Source organism: Scyliorhinus torazame, chromosome 10 (genome assembly GCF_047496885.1).
Source record: "Scyliorhinus torazame isolate Kashiwa2021f chromosome 10, sScyTor2.1, whole genome shotgun sequence".
Classification (NCBI taxonomy): domain Eukaryota; kingdom Metazoa; phylum Chordata; class Chondrichthyes; order Carcharhiniformes; family Scyliorhinidae; genus Scyliorhinus; species Scyliorhinus torazame.
In genome coordinates, this window is record NC_092716.1 from 194,952,710 (window position 1) to 194,966,260 (window position 13,551).

The 13,551-nt window shown below is 42.1% G+C and overlaps 1 protein-coding gene across 1 annotated transcript in view; it reads right to left on the minus strand.

Annotated features, from left to right (window-relative positions):
* The window catches only part of LOC140384480 (spondin-1-like), a 455,772-nt gene extending 442,255 nt beyond the window's left edge, over positions 1–13,517 (minus strand). Inside the window, exons 1-5 of the mRNA XM_072466224.1 lie at positions 12,859–13,517; positions 12,457–12,563; positions 8,288–8,421; positions 4,229–4,302; positions 1,729–1,851 (exon numbers count right to left, since the gene is read on the minus strand). Of these exons, the coding sequence (XP_072322325.1) occupies positions 1,729–1,851; positions 4,229–4,302; positions 8,288–8,421; positions 12,457–12,563; positions 12,859–13,069 (649 nt within the window). The 5' untranslated portion in view covers positions 13,070–13,517. The remainder of the gene's footprint in view (positions 1–1,728; positions 1,852–4,228; positions 4,303–8,287; positions 8,422–12,456; positions 12,564–12,858) is intronic.
* Positions 13,518–13,551: the final 34 nt, after the last annotated feature.

Here is a 13,551-nt window from a genome sequence, read left to right on the forward strand (position 1 = left end):
TATCTCGCCTATCTCTTCAGACTCCACACACAACTTCCCATCCCTGTCCTTGACTGGTCTAATGTTGCAAGCAGCCATTCGCATCTACCTGCTAAATGAACAGTCAGACACGACAAGCAGAGATTTTAGGCAGGAAACAGCAGTATTCACAGTAGTGGGCACACCCTGCTCCAACTGTAGTGGCCATTACCCTCAGTGTAGGACATTTTGTTTTGCATATGGCAAACAATGCAACAAATATGGAAAGTGAAATCACTTCACTAAATGCTGCAGATCAACACCACATCAGCCTTCCTCTGCCATTAGCAAAATAGCAGCTGGTCAAGGGTCAGGGAGCTCAGCTAAACCAGAAAACCACAGAGCCTCCAACAACACTCTATTGTGAGAGGGTCTATATTGTCACAGAAAAGGATGAGATCTTCACCACCTTCAACATGATTTGCTGGAACACAAGACTGAAGGTGAAGATTGATACTGGAGGAAGTGTAACGTATTGTCCAGCCACATGTTACAGGGACTAGACCCAAATGCAGCACCAGACCCCAGCACCAGAGTAGACCTTGTGGTTTATGGTAGACAAACCATCCATGAATTATGCTAGTTCTACCCTCTGCAATGTCAAGTTGTGTAGTACACAGCGAATGACAATGGTCAGTGAGACCCAAGTTGGCACATATTGCAGGGCATCAGCAGATCCAGTCAGGCATCGGAATCTAACCAATGTTCATCTCTGTATTCGCCCTGGTGGGTGCCTGGCTCACGTTGTATCATTCCTCTGCCTCAGAATGCAGATGCTGAATCGGTGACACGGGTCACCTCTTTAACAGGTAACCCTCGTCTACAAATAGCCAACCATCCAGTTGTGCTGGATGCAAAGTGATGTGGTATCTGGGAGTGTCTGACGATATAAGTGGCACAATTACTCCCAGGGTACTTTGCACACACTTGTTTGTAGCAGTCACAGATTATCTTCACTTTGGCTTCAATCAGAAGGCAGACAGGATTCAGTCTTTTTGTTTCCTTCATTTTCCATGTCACTCTTATCTGGCATGATGGTGTTGGGGGCCCAAACTAATGTCATGATATCCGATTTTACGCCAGAGCCACAGGGATAACTATCGGAATGGCAAGTATAAAATTCTGCTCTATTAAATATGTTAGTCACGAACGAGACAATAAGGATTCAGGAGAAACGTCTTTGCACAGAGAGTGATGGGAATGTGCAATTTGCTTCCTTCTGGAATAGTTGAGGCAAATGATGGTAGATGTTTTTTAAATGGAAGATAGATGCCTACATGTTGGAGAAAGGAATGGAAGGATATGTTGTTAGGATTAGATGAAAATGGAGGAGGCTTATGTGGAGCATAAATTGGTAGGGCTGAATGACCTGTTTCTGTGTTATATATTCAGTGTAATACATCGCTTGACAACTCATATATTTTGGTACTTTCTCTATTATTCCCTACTAATTCAGACACAGGAGTTGCCTAAAGCTTTTGTTCAAAGTTACTGTATTATCATGTGTTTTATATGAATTCTTTGTGTTTGCTTCCCCCACTCCTCTCACAATAAATTTAAGACAGTCATATTTTGTTGGATGTGGGCAGATTCTCCTTAAATTGATGAAAGTGTAATCCTTAAGACTAATTTGCAGTCTATTAAAGCGTGTCGTTCAAATATTATTCAGTACATGAAAAAAAGCTCATTGATGAAAAGCTTGTATCTTACTTGGATAATCTTTCGGATGGGTCTTCTCTGACCAATTTCCGTAAAATGTTAACCTGTATTTTGCTGTTCCACAAGCACAACAGTCCTGGATGGGTTTTTCTGTGGTGTATTCTTCACCCAATACTGAAAAGGAAAGGGGAGAATTGAAAGGAGAAATGTACACTTCTTCGCTGCTAACTACATTTTGGATCAGAAATGAATTAAGTTCCTCATAGGATCAGAACTGGAATGTTACACATTTAAAGTCACCAGGGATGCAAAGATGAACTGGGTTTAAATGTTCCCCAGACACTTAAATCATGAAAGCAGCTGAGGGGAAACATTTTTATGCTCTCTAATCAAGAAATATTCCAATTATTTTGGGACTGCCAGAATTTCAGATTGAAAAAAAAGGTGGATTTTAAATTCCCCCCCCCCCTTCAAAATGGCAGCGGAACATGGCGACTCTCTGCGAGCTCTCCCTTACAGATCCTCTTCCTACATCTTTTATAACTGTTATTTATAGTTTGTTCTATGTTTTCATGTGTGGAGCGATCTGCCTGGACTGTCAGCAGAACAATACTTTTCAGTGTACCTCAGTACACGTGACAATACATCAAATCAAAGAGAGATCAGCAGGTAAATCTATGTTGTCCAGAAATTACTGTTTATTAATTAGCTATTGGCTTAACAGTAATATTCCTGGCATTATTTTGCTGACTTGTGATGCTGCTTTTAGTGATTTGTCCCAGTCATTTGGAACCCTGGAACCCTTCCCTCTTCCAGCCATCAGTTTCCCATTTGCTAAAGTGTAGGAGATGCGCTATCTTTCTGGCCGAAGTGCATCTCCTCACACTCACCTAAGTTGATGTTTGTTTGCCATTAAAGTGCCCAGTCTGCAAATTTTCCAATGTCTCTTCGTATTATGTCACATTCTTCCTCAGTGACTGCTGTACTGCTCTTTCAAAGTTTGGAATCATTGGCAAATGTTAATAGCGATTTACTTACTCTCAAGTCCAAATTATGACCAACAATGGTGTCAGCACTGAGACTAGTGGAACGGAACACTGCTTTCTATCATCCAATCAGAAAAACGACCTCTTATCCCCAACCTGTGCTTTCTATTTGTTTGCTAGATGAGCGCTTGAAACGCCAAAGCATGCAAGGCTACAGACCAAGTGCTGGAAAATGACATTGGAATGGATAGGTGCTTGATGGATGTCGCAAACATGATGAGATGAAGGGCCTCTTTCTGTGCTGTAAACCTAAAGTGCCATAAAGCAAATGTTGAACATTTTGTTCAATTCTGGGTTTGAATTAGGAATGTTTGGTAATGGGAGCAAGCGGACATTAATTTACTACTTGGCTCCTGGGATGAGAGGGTTGTCCAACAATAAATTGGGTCAATATTCTCCGGATTTGGAAGAATGTGAGTTGGTCTCATTGAAACAAGTAAGATTCCGAAGGGGTTTGACAAGGTGGACACAGAGATGGTTACCCCTGGCTGGGATATCTAGAACACGGATAAAAGGTCTTGGGATAAAAGGTCGATTATTTAGGACTGAGGTAAGGAGAAATTTCTTTGTTCGGAACATTGTGAATCTTTGGAATTCTCTATCCCAGAGAACTGTGCATTCCACGCTAGGATAGATTGATTTTTGATTTTTCAGGGAAGCAAGAGTGCTGGCAGGAGTGAGGTTGAGAGAGAAGATCAGCCACGATTGTACTGAAAGGCAGAGATGCCTGGCGGGGACGAATAGTCCACTTCTGCTCCTATTTCCTCTGTTCTTATAGTCCTATTCTGGGTTATTCTATGTGTGAATCAGTGTTGCATTTACTTGAATCAAATATTCTTGCGCGCACATTTTAGCAGATTTGTTTTACTCATGGTGTTAAAAGACAGAGGAGAGTGGATGTGAGGAAAGGAGCAGAGAGCCAATGTCGACACTAGTTTGTAACTCTGTTTATGTGAATGTGTTTTGAGTGAGTTACAATTTCAGCCCCCACTGCCAGCATCAAGGACCAATGGTCAGGTTTAACAATGCCAAGCCAAGGGCAGCTCTCCCTATTGCTCCCAATGATGCACATTGAGCCCAGCTTTAGACAAGAGCCTCCAAATGCACCCATTCCTGCAGCCACAGCAGGCATGCTGGAGATTTCACTGAACAAGGCCGGCAATGTAATGTCAACTATTGTCAAATTAAGGAAAGGTTTGGCCTACAGTCTTTAACTTGGAATAACTGGGTTAAGACTTCCCAAATTCCTGACACTTTAGGTCCTTTAATGCTGGTATAAGGAGAATAGATGTTTTTGTCCATCACACCATGGACAAATACAAAGATACAAATTGGAATTCCAGCTTTTTGTCACTAGCATTACAGTACTGCACAAAGTCAAAATTGCCCACACTGATTTGAAGCTATAACAGATACTGAAAGCAAGCTGCCTTTAGACAGTTCCACATCACTAGCAAAATGTCTAATAGGAACAACAGAAAACGGCAAGGGATTGCATCACTTACCTTTCTCACACAATCTCTTTGTGAGTGCCCCATCATCCTGGAACCAGATTATCCGCTTCTGCACAATGCTGGCTCTACAAAGGAAAATGGCAAATGAGTTTCTGCAGCTTCAGAGTTGTAGAGGCAACAACGGAATGCAAGAAAGAAGTAAAGAGACAAGGTGCTTTGCCCAGATGTGGTTTGATTCCACATTTAAAATCTGTTGGTCGGGTGTAATACAGCATGGAATCTGAAACTGAAACTTTATAAGCTAAAGAAAGAAAATACTTGGATTTATAGAAGAGCTTTAATGCTCTCAGAGATGTCCCAAAGGCAATTCGGGCTCACTCACGCACATTGGAAATGTAGACATTGGTTGGAAGTAGTTAAACATGGATGATAATTTGCATGCAGTGAATTCCAAACAAATGCCGATTAAATATATAGTTGGAGATCATAAAGTCTGTGTGCAACCTTGATGTCACTTTTTACCCTGAGATGAGCTTCTGGCCTTGTGTCATCTCAAGCCCAATTCCAACTCCATAACATCGTGATCTCGTCCTGTCTCCGCTCATCTGCTGCTGAAACCCTCATCCATGCCTCTGTTATCTTTTAATTCAACTATTCCAACGCACCGCTGGCAGGTCTCCCACATTCTACCCTCCGTAAACTTGAGGTCACCCAAAGCTCTGCAGCCAAAATCTTAACTTACAGCAAGTCCCAGTTCTCGAACACGTCTGTGCTCATTGACCTACATTGGTTCCTGGCCAAGCAACATTTTGATTTTGAAGTTCTCATCCTTGCTTCCAAATACCTTTGTCTATCCCTATCTTCGTAATCTCCTCCAACGCCACACCCTCCGAGATATTGGTGTTCCACTAATTCTGGCCTCTTGTGCATCCCCAATCATAATTGCTACACAGTTTGCGAGTTTGCCTGGGCCTCAGAATCTGGAATTCCTTCCCTACACCTCTCTGCTGCTCTGCCTGACTTGCCTCCTTTAAGCGACTATCTCCTTATATGGCTTTATGTCATACTTCGTTTTCGTAATGCCTTGGGAAGTGTCATTACATTAAAGGCACCATATAAATATAAGTAGCTGTAGTTGTTGAATAAAGTCTGTTTCAGTGGTGTTGGCTGATGGATAAATGTTGATCAGCATTTACGGTGGTACTTAAAGTTGGAAGGCAGACAAGCAGGAGCAGAATTCATTTGCAACGTGCGGTAGAATGTTGCACCTCATTTAAAAGGTCAGAGTGGTAGCAAGAGGAAGCAGCGCTCTTTCTGGAGCACCAGAGGATGTCATGATAAGAAGATTCCAATGCGTATGCCCATGCACCTCACAGCTCAAATTAGTGTTCCCAATATGCAATGGAATCGTTGTCAGTTGGGAAAAGGTCACATGGAACAGCCAAACTGAGATGATGAGATTGTGTACAAAAAGACGTGAATAAAAGATTGACAATTGGCAATGAGCAAAGAGAATTAGCAAAGCAGGAGGCATGCTAATAAGACTGGACAATGCACACTGTCAATCTGGCAAAGGGGGATGAATGACAAAATAAAAGCCAAGTGAATACAATTGCTTGATGTGAAGACATGCCATCAGCTATGACAATTACTTGCATCTTTAACATACAAAATGCTCCAAGACAGTGCTTCTGCACTGTAAATTCTATGACTTAGCAAGAGTGTTACCAAAGAAAATCTACCCATTAGAACCACATAAGAGGTATTTTCTGACAGATTTGACGTAGATTTTAAGGATCATCTCAAAGAGAGACGTTGAGAGATGGAGAGATTTGAAGCTGGAATTCAAGTCTTAGGGCCTTGGAACCTTGTAAAAATTACACTCTTTCTTTATGTATTAATATAATCTGTTGGGGTTTGAATCTGTAGAAATAATGCCATGTTCTAAAAAACAACTTGTACTAGTTTAGAACTGTGAGATAGCTGAACTGCAGAAGTTGTGAGCACAAAGGAAATGCATGTTGTGCCATGCACAGGTGAATGGTGTTCACATAAACACACATGATTGAACAAGAGCCACATGATTGTGTATATACATGGAAAGCTCTGACTGGTCACCTCAGGGGGGCTAGTTTGGCGGGTGGAGCGGAGGGAGCCCGTGTTGTCAGCATAATAGCAGTCCTCTCAAGGAGTTTGGTGTGGCTAGGAAAGGATAATGATAAGAAAGAAGCAGGAATGCTCGAAACGTCACAAGGAAATCCAAATCGATAAGAAGTGTATTCTGCCATTCAGATACGACAAGGGAAGAATAAAGCTTGTATTGCTCTGCAAATCACTGACCAGCCTTTATCTTTATTGTATAAGTTTGTCTTGCCTTTCTCTTCATAAAGCTGCTCCATAATTGAATGTTATAGTCACATTCGATCCTGTTGACAGAGTTAAGTCCCTACAAGCTAAACACAAGGCCACTAATAGTTGAGCAAAGACAATCAGGAATATGGAAGAGGCCAGAAGTGGAGGAACACAGAGATCACAGAAGGTTGTGAGGCTGGTCAATAATGCAAACATAGGGAGGGGCTAGGCCATGGAGAGATTTGAAAATGCAGCCGACAATTTTAAATCGAGGCGTTTTTGGACCAGCAGCCAATGAAGGTCAGCGAGCAAAGAGATCATGAGTGAATGTGCTATGTTCCCAATTAGGATACAGGAGCTAATGTCTTGGGTGAGCTCAAGAGGTTGCACGATGGGAGGTTGGCCAGGAGAACATTGACAGAAGCATAGTTGAGGATTTCAGCAAAAGGTGAGCTGAGGCTGTAGAGGAGACGTGCTATATTTATGGAAATGGAAGCAGGCACTCTTGATAATGGGGAGAACACAGAGTTTGACAGGTTTAAGTAACTGTCTGTATTCAGAGTGAAAATTTGACAAGTGACCAAGCCATTTGTAACAATCATTGGTGAAGGAATTGTTCTTTTAGATAAAAATACATTGAAACTCAAGAGACCGAATCTTATTTACTCCCATTTTTGCACTCTTTTCAATACAGTATTTCCATTCCTGAATCAACCATTCCAAAGTGTGTTCTTTTGCTGTAAAAATTTGCTTCATTGAAGATTCCTGTGAATCAACCATTAAAAAATGACTCAAATGGCTAAGAATCTCTATGGTACATCATTGCATTCCAAATAAGCCACACACTAACAGAATACTTAAGCTCATTTTAATATTGCACCCTCTCGGTGCCATGCAGTAAATTTATCTTGTATTCTAGTCCATCTTGTTCAACTGAACCACAGACATACCTCGTCAAAACAGTACATCTATGTACCCGTCTAATATATAACGCCCAGAGCTATAATAGCTAAGGAAAGAGAACTGCACAGCTTGCTCTGTTCAAGAAAAATGGTTAATAAAATTACAAGCACCTTCAGTGACTCAAAATCTCACAGCTCAGTGGGCTTAAGTCCCACTCCAGAGACTTCAACACACAATCCATGTCGATGCTGCCAGTGCCAGTGGAGTACTGCACTATGAAGAGGTGTCAATTTTTGGACGAGGCATTAAACTAAAGGTCTCTCTCAGATTGATATAAAATACTCCATGGCACTCATTTGAAGAAGAGCAGGGCTGTTGTCCTGACCAATATTTATCTCTCAACCAACACTTCTGAAAGAGATGACTTGGTCATTATCTCATTACTGTTTGTGGGAGCTTGCTGTGCACAAATTGGCTTCTGTGTTTCCTGCATCAAGACAGTGATTACACTCCAAATGTATTTTTCATTGGTTGAGACATTTGGGTTACGAAATATGCTCCAGAAATGCACGTTTTTCTTTAGACATGCCTGGGTCGGTTGCAAGCTAACATATAAGAGAATTATTTTAATGGTTAGTCAGCAACTTGTTAATGCAAAATGCCTTGGAAAGGTAACATTAGATATGGTAACAGCACTATTCAGCTGAACGTGTGACTGCCAGAATGGAAGAAGTCAAAGTTGCTGGGCCTTGGTGGCCTTTGTTTGCTTAATTCTTCCAATGTAAATACATCAATGACCAGTTACTTTCCAGAACGTCAAACTTGAGTCCTTCACTGATGAGCAACAGAACTTACTTCAATATAACGCATCCTGAATCAACAGCGGGTGCTGTCCAAAAGACCTGAATGCGTGTCCGTCTCCTGGGTGTGCTCTCTGTGACAGCGTATGGGCAGTTTGTCATAAACTGCGTGTCCTCATGATCAATTATCTGAAGATTGAGCAAGGGAGAGAGAGAGACATTTGTTAATAGTATTCATTATTTTTAAAAGTTGCAATTCGTCCAAAACCTTTCATGACCTCGGGGTGCCCCAATGTGTTTTGCGGCCAATGAAGTTCTCTTGAAGTGGAGCCCCTGTTGCAATGTAGGAAATCAAAGCAGCCAATTTGCGCACAGTAAGCTCTCACAAACATCATTATGATTCTGTTGGCTGCACAACAAAATATTGACCCAGGTCAATGGGATCTTCAAAACAGCGCACTGGGATCGTTGCATCGATCTGAGAGGGGCGACAAAACCTAAACTTAACATCTGACCTGAAGGACCACAATTCTGATGGTGCAGTGCTCCCTTGTTACTGATACCCACAGTGTCACCCTGGATTATGTGCTCAAGTCTCTGTTGTGAAACGTCAACCTGTGACTTTCAACAATATTGTTCACTGAGCCAGAGATGTCACTAGTTAGTAGCATTTGTTGTTAGGTATTAACCGATTTCACAAACACATAATAATAATGCAAGAACCAATAAATGATGAAGTAATTTGATTATATACTCTCAAGTGCAATGAAAGATAAACCAATCAATGAATAGGTTTTGAAATGCAATCATTCATATTTCTAGCAATTTTAAATGATTGATAGATTTAACATTCCAATCTATCATCTAATTATTGTTGTTGTGCATCAACAATTAAAATGGAATAAAGCCAACAAATATTATCCCAGATGCATAATTATATCTTTAATGGTAGACTTAGGCTAGAGCTTAAATCATGTAACATTGACTAGGCATTCTGACATCATATAGACTTCATATTGCATATGATCACCCTTAATGACTGGGCTTCTTTGACAGAACTGTCCAAATTTTACTTTTGCTTTATAATGCTCCTGCGAAACACGTAGGTGTGCTTTATTACATTAAGGGCACTTGCGGGATTCTCCATCGTCAGGGCTCCTCCATTCCGCCAGCAGCATTCCCAATGCCATGGGGTGGCCACAATGGAAAACCCCATTGGCTGGCTGCGGGAATGTAGAATCCGTCTGCCAGCGGGGGCGTGCCCTGCCGGAAAACAGAACTGGCAGGACGGAGAACCCCGCCCATTATAGAATGTTTACATAGAATGCCTACAGTGCAGAAGGAGGCCATTCGGCCCATCGAGTCTGCACCAACCCTACAAATGAGATCTCTACCCATTCCCACTTGCCCCCCTATTCCTGTAACCCCATAACCTAACCTACACAGCCCTAGACATGAAGGGACAATTTAGTATGGCCAATTCACCTAAAGTGCACATCTTTGGACTGTGGGAGGAAACTGGAGAACCTGGAGGAAACTCACGCAGACACAGGGAAAACGTGCAAACTCCATGCAGACAGTGACCCAATCTGGAATTGAACTGGGGTCAGAGGAACAAGCGTATGGGCAAACCACCATCTCCAAGTTCCCCTCCAAGCCACATTTCAACTTCAAAATATATCGGCCATTCCTTCATTGTTGCTGGGTGTCACACCCTCCCTAACAGCACTGTAGGTATACCTACACCACCTGGACTACAGTAGTTCAAGAGTTCAACTCACTATCACCTTCTCGAGGGCAATTAGAGATGCGCAATAAATGCTGGCCTAACCAACGATGGCCACATCCCATGAATGACTAAAGAAAAAAATAACATACAACTTACTAGCACAAAAATGCTTCACAAGACCATCTGCAATTTTTGCAGAGGTGTTAACCCATTTAAAATTAATCAGGCGGTGCTTCTGCTGATGTAGTGAAGAGAGAGAAAATAGTTTCAACACCCAAATATTAACATCCCAAGCGCAACTCAGGCCCAAATGCATTCCATGCAAATAATGTGTAACATAACAGTAATTACTCAATTAAACTTCGACCTTCCAGACCTAAGCATATCTTTCATCATGTAGGGAAGCAGGAACAGGTGTGGCTTTCATTTCCTTAAATCTGTTTCACCATTCAATTAGTTCATGGTCAATCTGTATTTTAACTATTTATCCATCAATGTTCTTTGATCTTTAATAACCATACCCAAAAATGTATTCATCTCAGTTTCAACATTTTCAATTGACCCTCAGATTTCTGAGATGTGAAAATTCCAAATTTCCACTTTACTTTATGTGAAGAAATGGTTTCTGAATAGTTCCGCTCTAAGTTAAGGTTAATAAAGTTTCCTTTATTCTAGACTCCAGAATTTAACTCTATCTACCGATCAAATCACAACCACCTTGAACACTGCAACAATTTCAGCCCTTAATCTTAATCAAGGCTATACAAGCCTAGTCTATGCAACCTGCCCTCATAACTTAACTCATCTAGTCTCAGTATCATTCTGGCGAATCTGCACTCAGAGCTGAAAGCAATATTCCAGACGGGAGTCAAACCAGAGCTTTATATACTGTAACTTTGATTGCAACTCTGCTGTTTCATTTAACACGGATATGTCAAAAACAACACAATAGTGCCTTTAACTGAATGGAATGTCCCTAGCCACTTTACAAGAACATTATAAAATGTAACAAGATATTATATCAGCAGAGCAAAGGTTTGGTCAAAGAGCGCAGACAAGATGGGCTGAATGGCCTCTTTCTGCACTGTAACTTTTCTATAGTTCTAAAGAAGTTGCTTTTAAGAAACAACTGAGGAGGAAGAACTCAAGGTCGAGAGGATGAGAGGTTCAGGGAGGGTGTTCCAGAACTTGGGGCCCAAGGTGCTTTACAATCATACAAAACTTTCTGAGCTGTATGAATGTTTTACTCCTTTATTCTATTTTGAAACAAATCATCACTGTGTACTTAAAAAGGAATGAAAGAGCGAGACAAACAGACTGATAAGGTTTCAATCCATTTGAAATTCTAATAATTCAAAGTATATTTTGCTGCAGAATGTTTTCTAAATTACCCAAGCATTAGAATTAAACAAAATAAATAACACAGGAAAGGGGGATGTGATCCTTTAGAAAATGAATTACCAGATCATTTGAATAGAAGATTAGATGAGTACAGTTTACAGGATAGATACAGAACACTTGCAGTGTTGTTAATTGTATGGTGTTTGAGAAATGACAATTGAGAAAAACAAATTATTTTTCTATTTGTTCAAAGATAACCCAATTCCGAAGTGATTGAATTTCTCTCAATAACGGCTCTGGAAAGCAGTCATTTTCCCGATTCAAGAAAGTGAATCTGCAGTTTAATTGTGCACGTGGATTATATGTTGGCTCCAGTTCAGAGTAATTTAGAAACGATTTTGATGACTGGATTTTTGCATTCAGTCCTAGTCACACTCACAGACGTGCACTGACACATATGGATATATACATACTGATGCTCAACACACAGTCACACATATACACACGCGCACATACACACACAAACACACTGACATACAAATTTACGCACACATAAGCATCCGGTCACCCACACACTTTCTCATATACACACTCACTCACAGACTTACAGCGTTGTCATGTATATGTATGGCAAACGACAAGTGAGGAAAAACAAAGACAGCGGTTCTCTTTGTATTCTATATTTGTTCAAATTTGTTCAATTCTGAAATTATTTAACCTCTCCTAATAATTACTGCGAACCAAACATTTTCCTGAACCGTATGGAAGTGAGCGAATCTGCAGACTAACTGTGCACATATCCACACATCCACTTAACAGACACCAAACATTTATATCAGAATTCATTCGCAAGACATTGTGAGTGTGGCCCCCACACTTGCTTCCCTGTGAGCAGGACATTGGCGGTTCTCTGCGCCCTAATTAGGAGTAATGGCTCTGTTCAAATGTCACACGCTCTCTCCCTGATTATCAACCCTGCCTCGTAAACAAATGTTCACCTCGATGTGAAAGGTGGGACTGAATGCTTTAGCCGTTTCCTTTTACCTTTGCCAGGAAGGGGTGTGCTGGGCTGGGGTAAAGGATGGAGTGAGCTGAAGTGGGTAGGAGAGGGGAGGGTGGTCATGGTGGTGGTGGTGTGATGTGACTTGTCCTACCTGAAAGTTGCCAGCATATTCCTCCTCCCTGTCGCCGTCCTCGCCTTCCCTGAGAGCTATGAGTGTGAAGCCACGGAAATAGGAGGGAACTGTGGCCGAGAGGGTGACTATCGGGAGAGGGAGTCGAAATAAATTAGCAAACGGAGAAAAACACACCAGATGCAATACCTGTAAAGTTAGCACACAGATTTCAAATTCCCGGCAGAGTTAGGAGGGAGCACGGAATACCAAAAAAATACACATTAAAATACAACTTAACCGGATTTGATTTATCTTCATGGAGACGGCAGTCTACAAACAGTTATCAAACACCCCAGAAACAAGTCCTGGAAGAGAGGGAGAGGGTGAGGGAGCAGTCTCGTTCATGCTGGAGGCGCCTCGATTGCACTCGGATTTGCTTACCCCGGTATGTGCTGCCTGGGGTGTAGAATTCGGGATTCCCTTCGATCTGGAGGTTGAATCCGGTGTTGCCGTCCCTCCGGCTGCCCTGAGACCGAACGATCCGGTTGCAGTATCCGTCGGTGACCGGGCTCTCGTCGTGAAAGGAGCCGATCGCCGCGGGAAGGGCGAGGAGGAGAGCGAGGAAGCGCCAAGTGAAGTCCATCGTGTACATTAGTGTGTGTGTGTGGTTCTCCTGACTGTCTCTCACGCTTGGTGTCTTGCTTCTGATCTGCAGCTGAAATAGACACAAACGCACAGGGAATGTCCCAGCTCGCGAGAAATTGACCAGACCCGTCAGTTTCACAGCTGCTGCTTTTTAAAGTCGGGTTTCACGTGTTAACTGTGCAACACCACCCCAAGCACGGCACACACACATACATACACAAAAGCTCCCTTGCTCAATGCTGATTGAGCGGCACATATACAGTATAGAACTGCGCGGTGCGCTGTTTTAACCACCCGCAGTGTCCATTAGACTGGACAGCCTGATGATTCGCACAGGGGAGGGGGGTGGATCGGATGGGAGGGAGGATTTTTTTTTGGAAGGGGGTGGGGGACGGGGGACGGGACATGTGGGCTGGAGGTAATTGAGAGGAATACCGAGAGAACACAGTGACAATGCTTTGCTTCTGCAAGGCGTTTCCAAGGCACTGG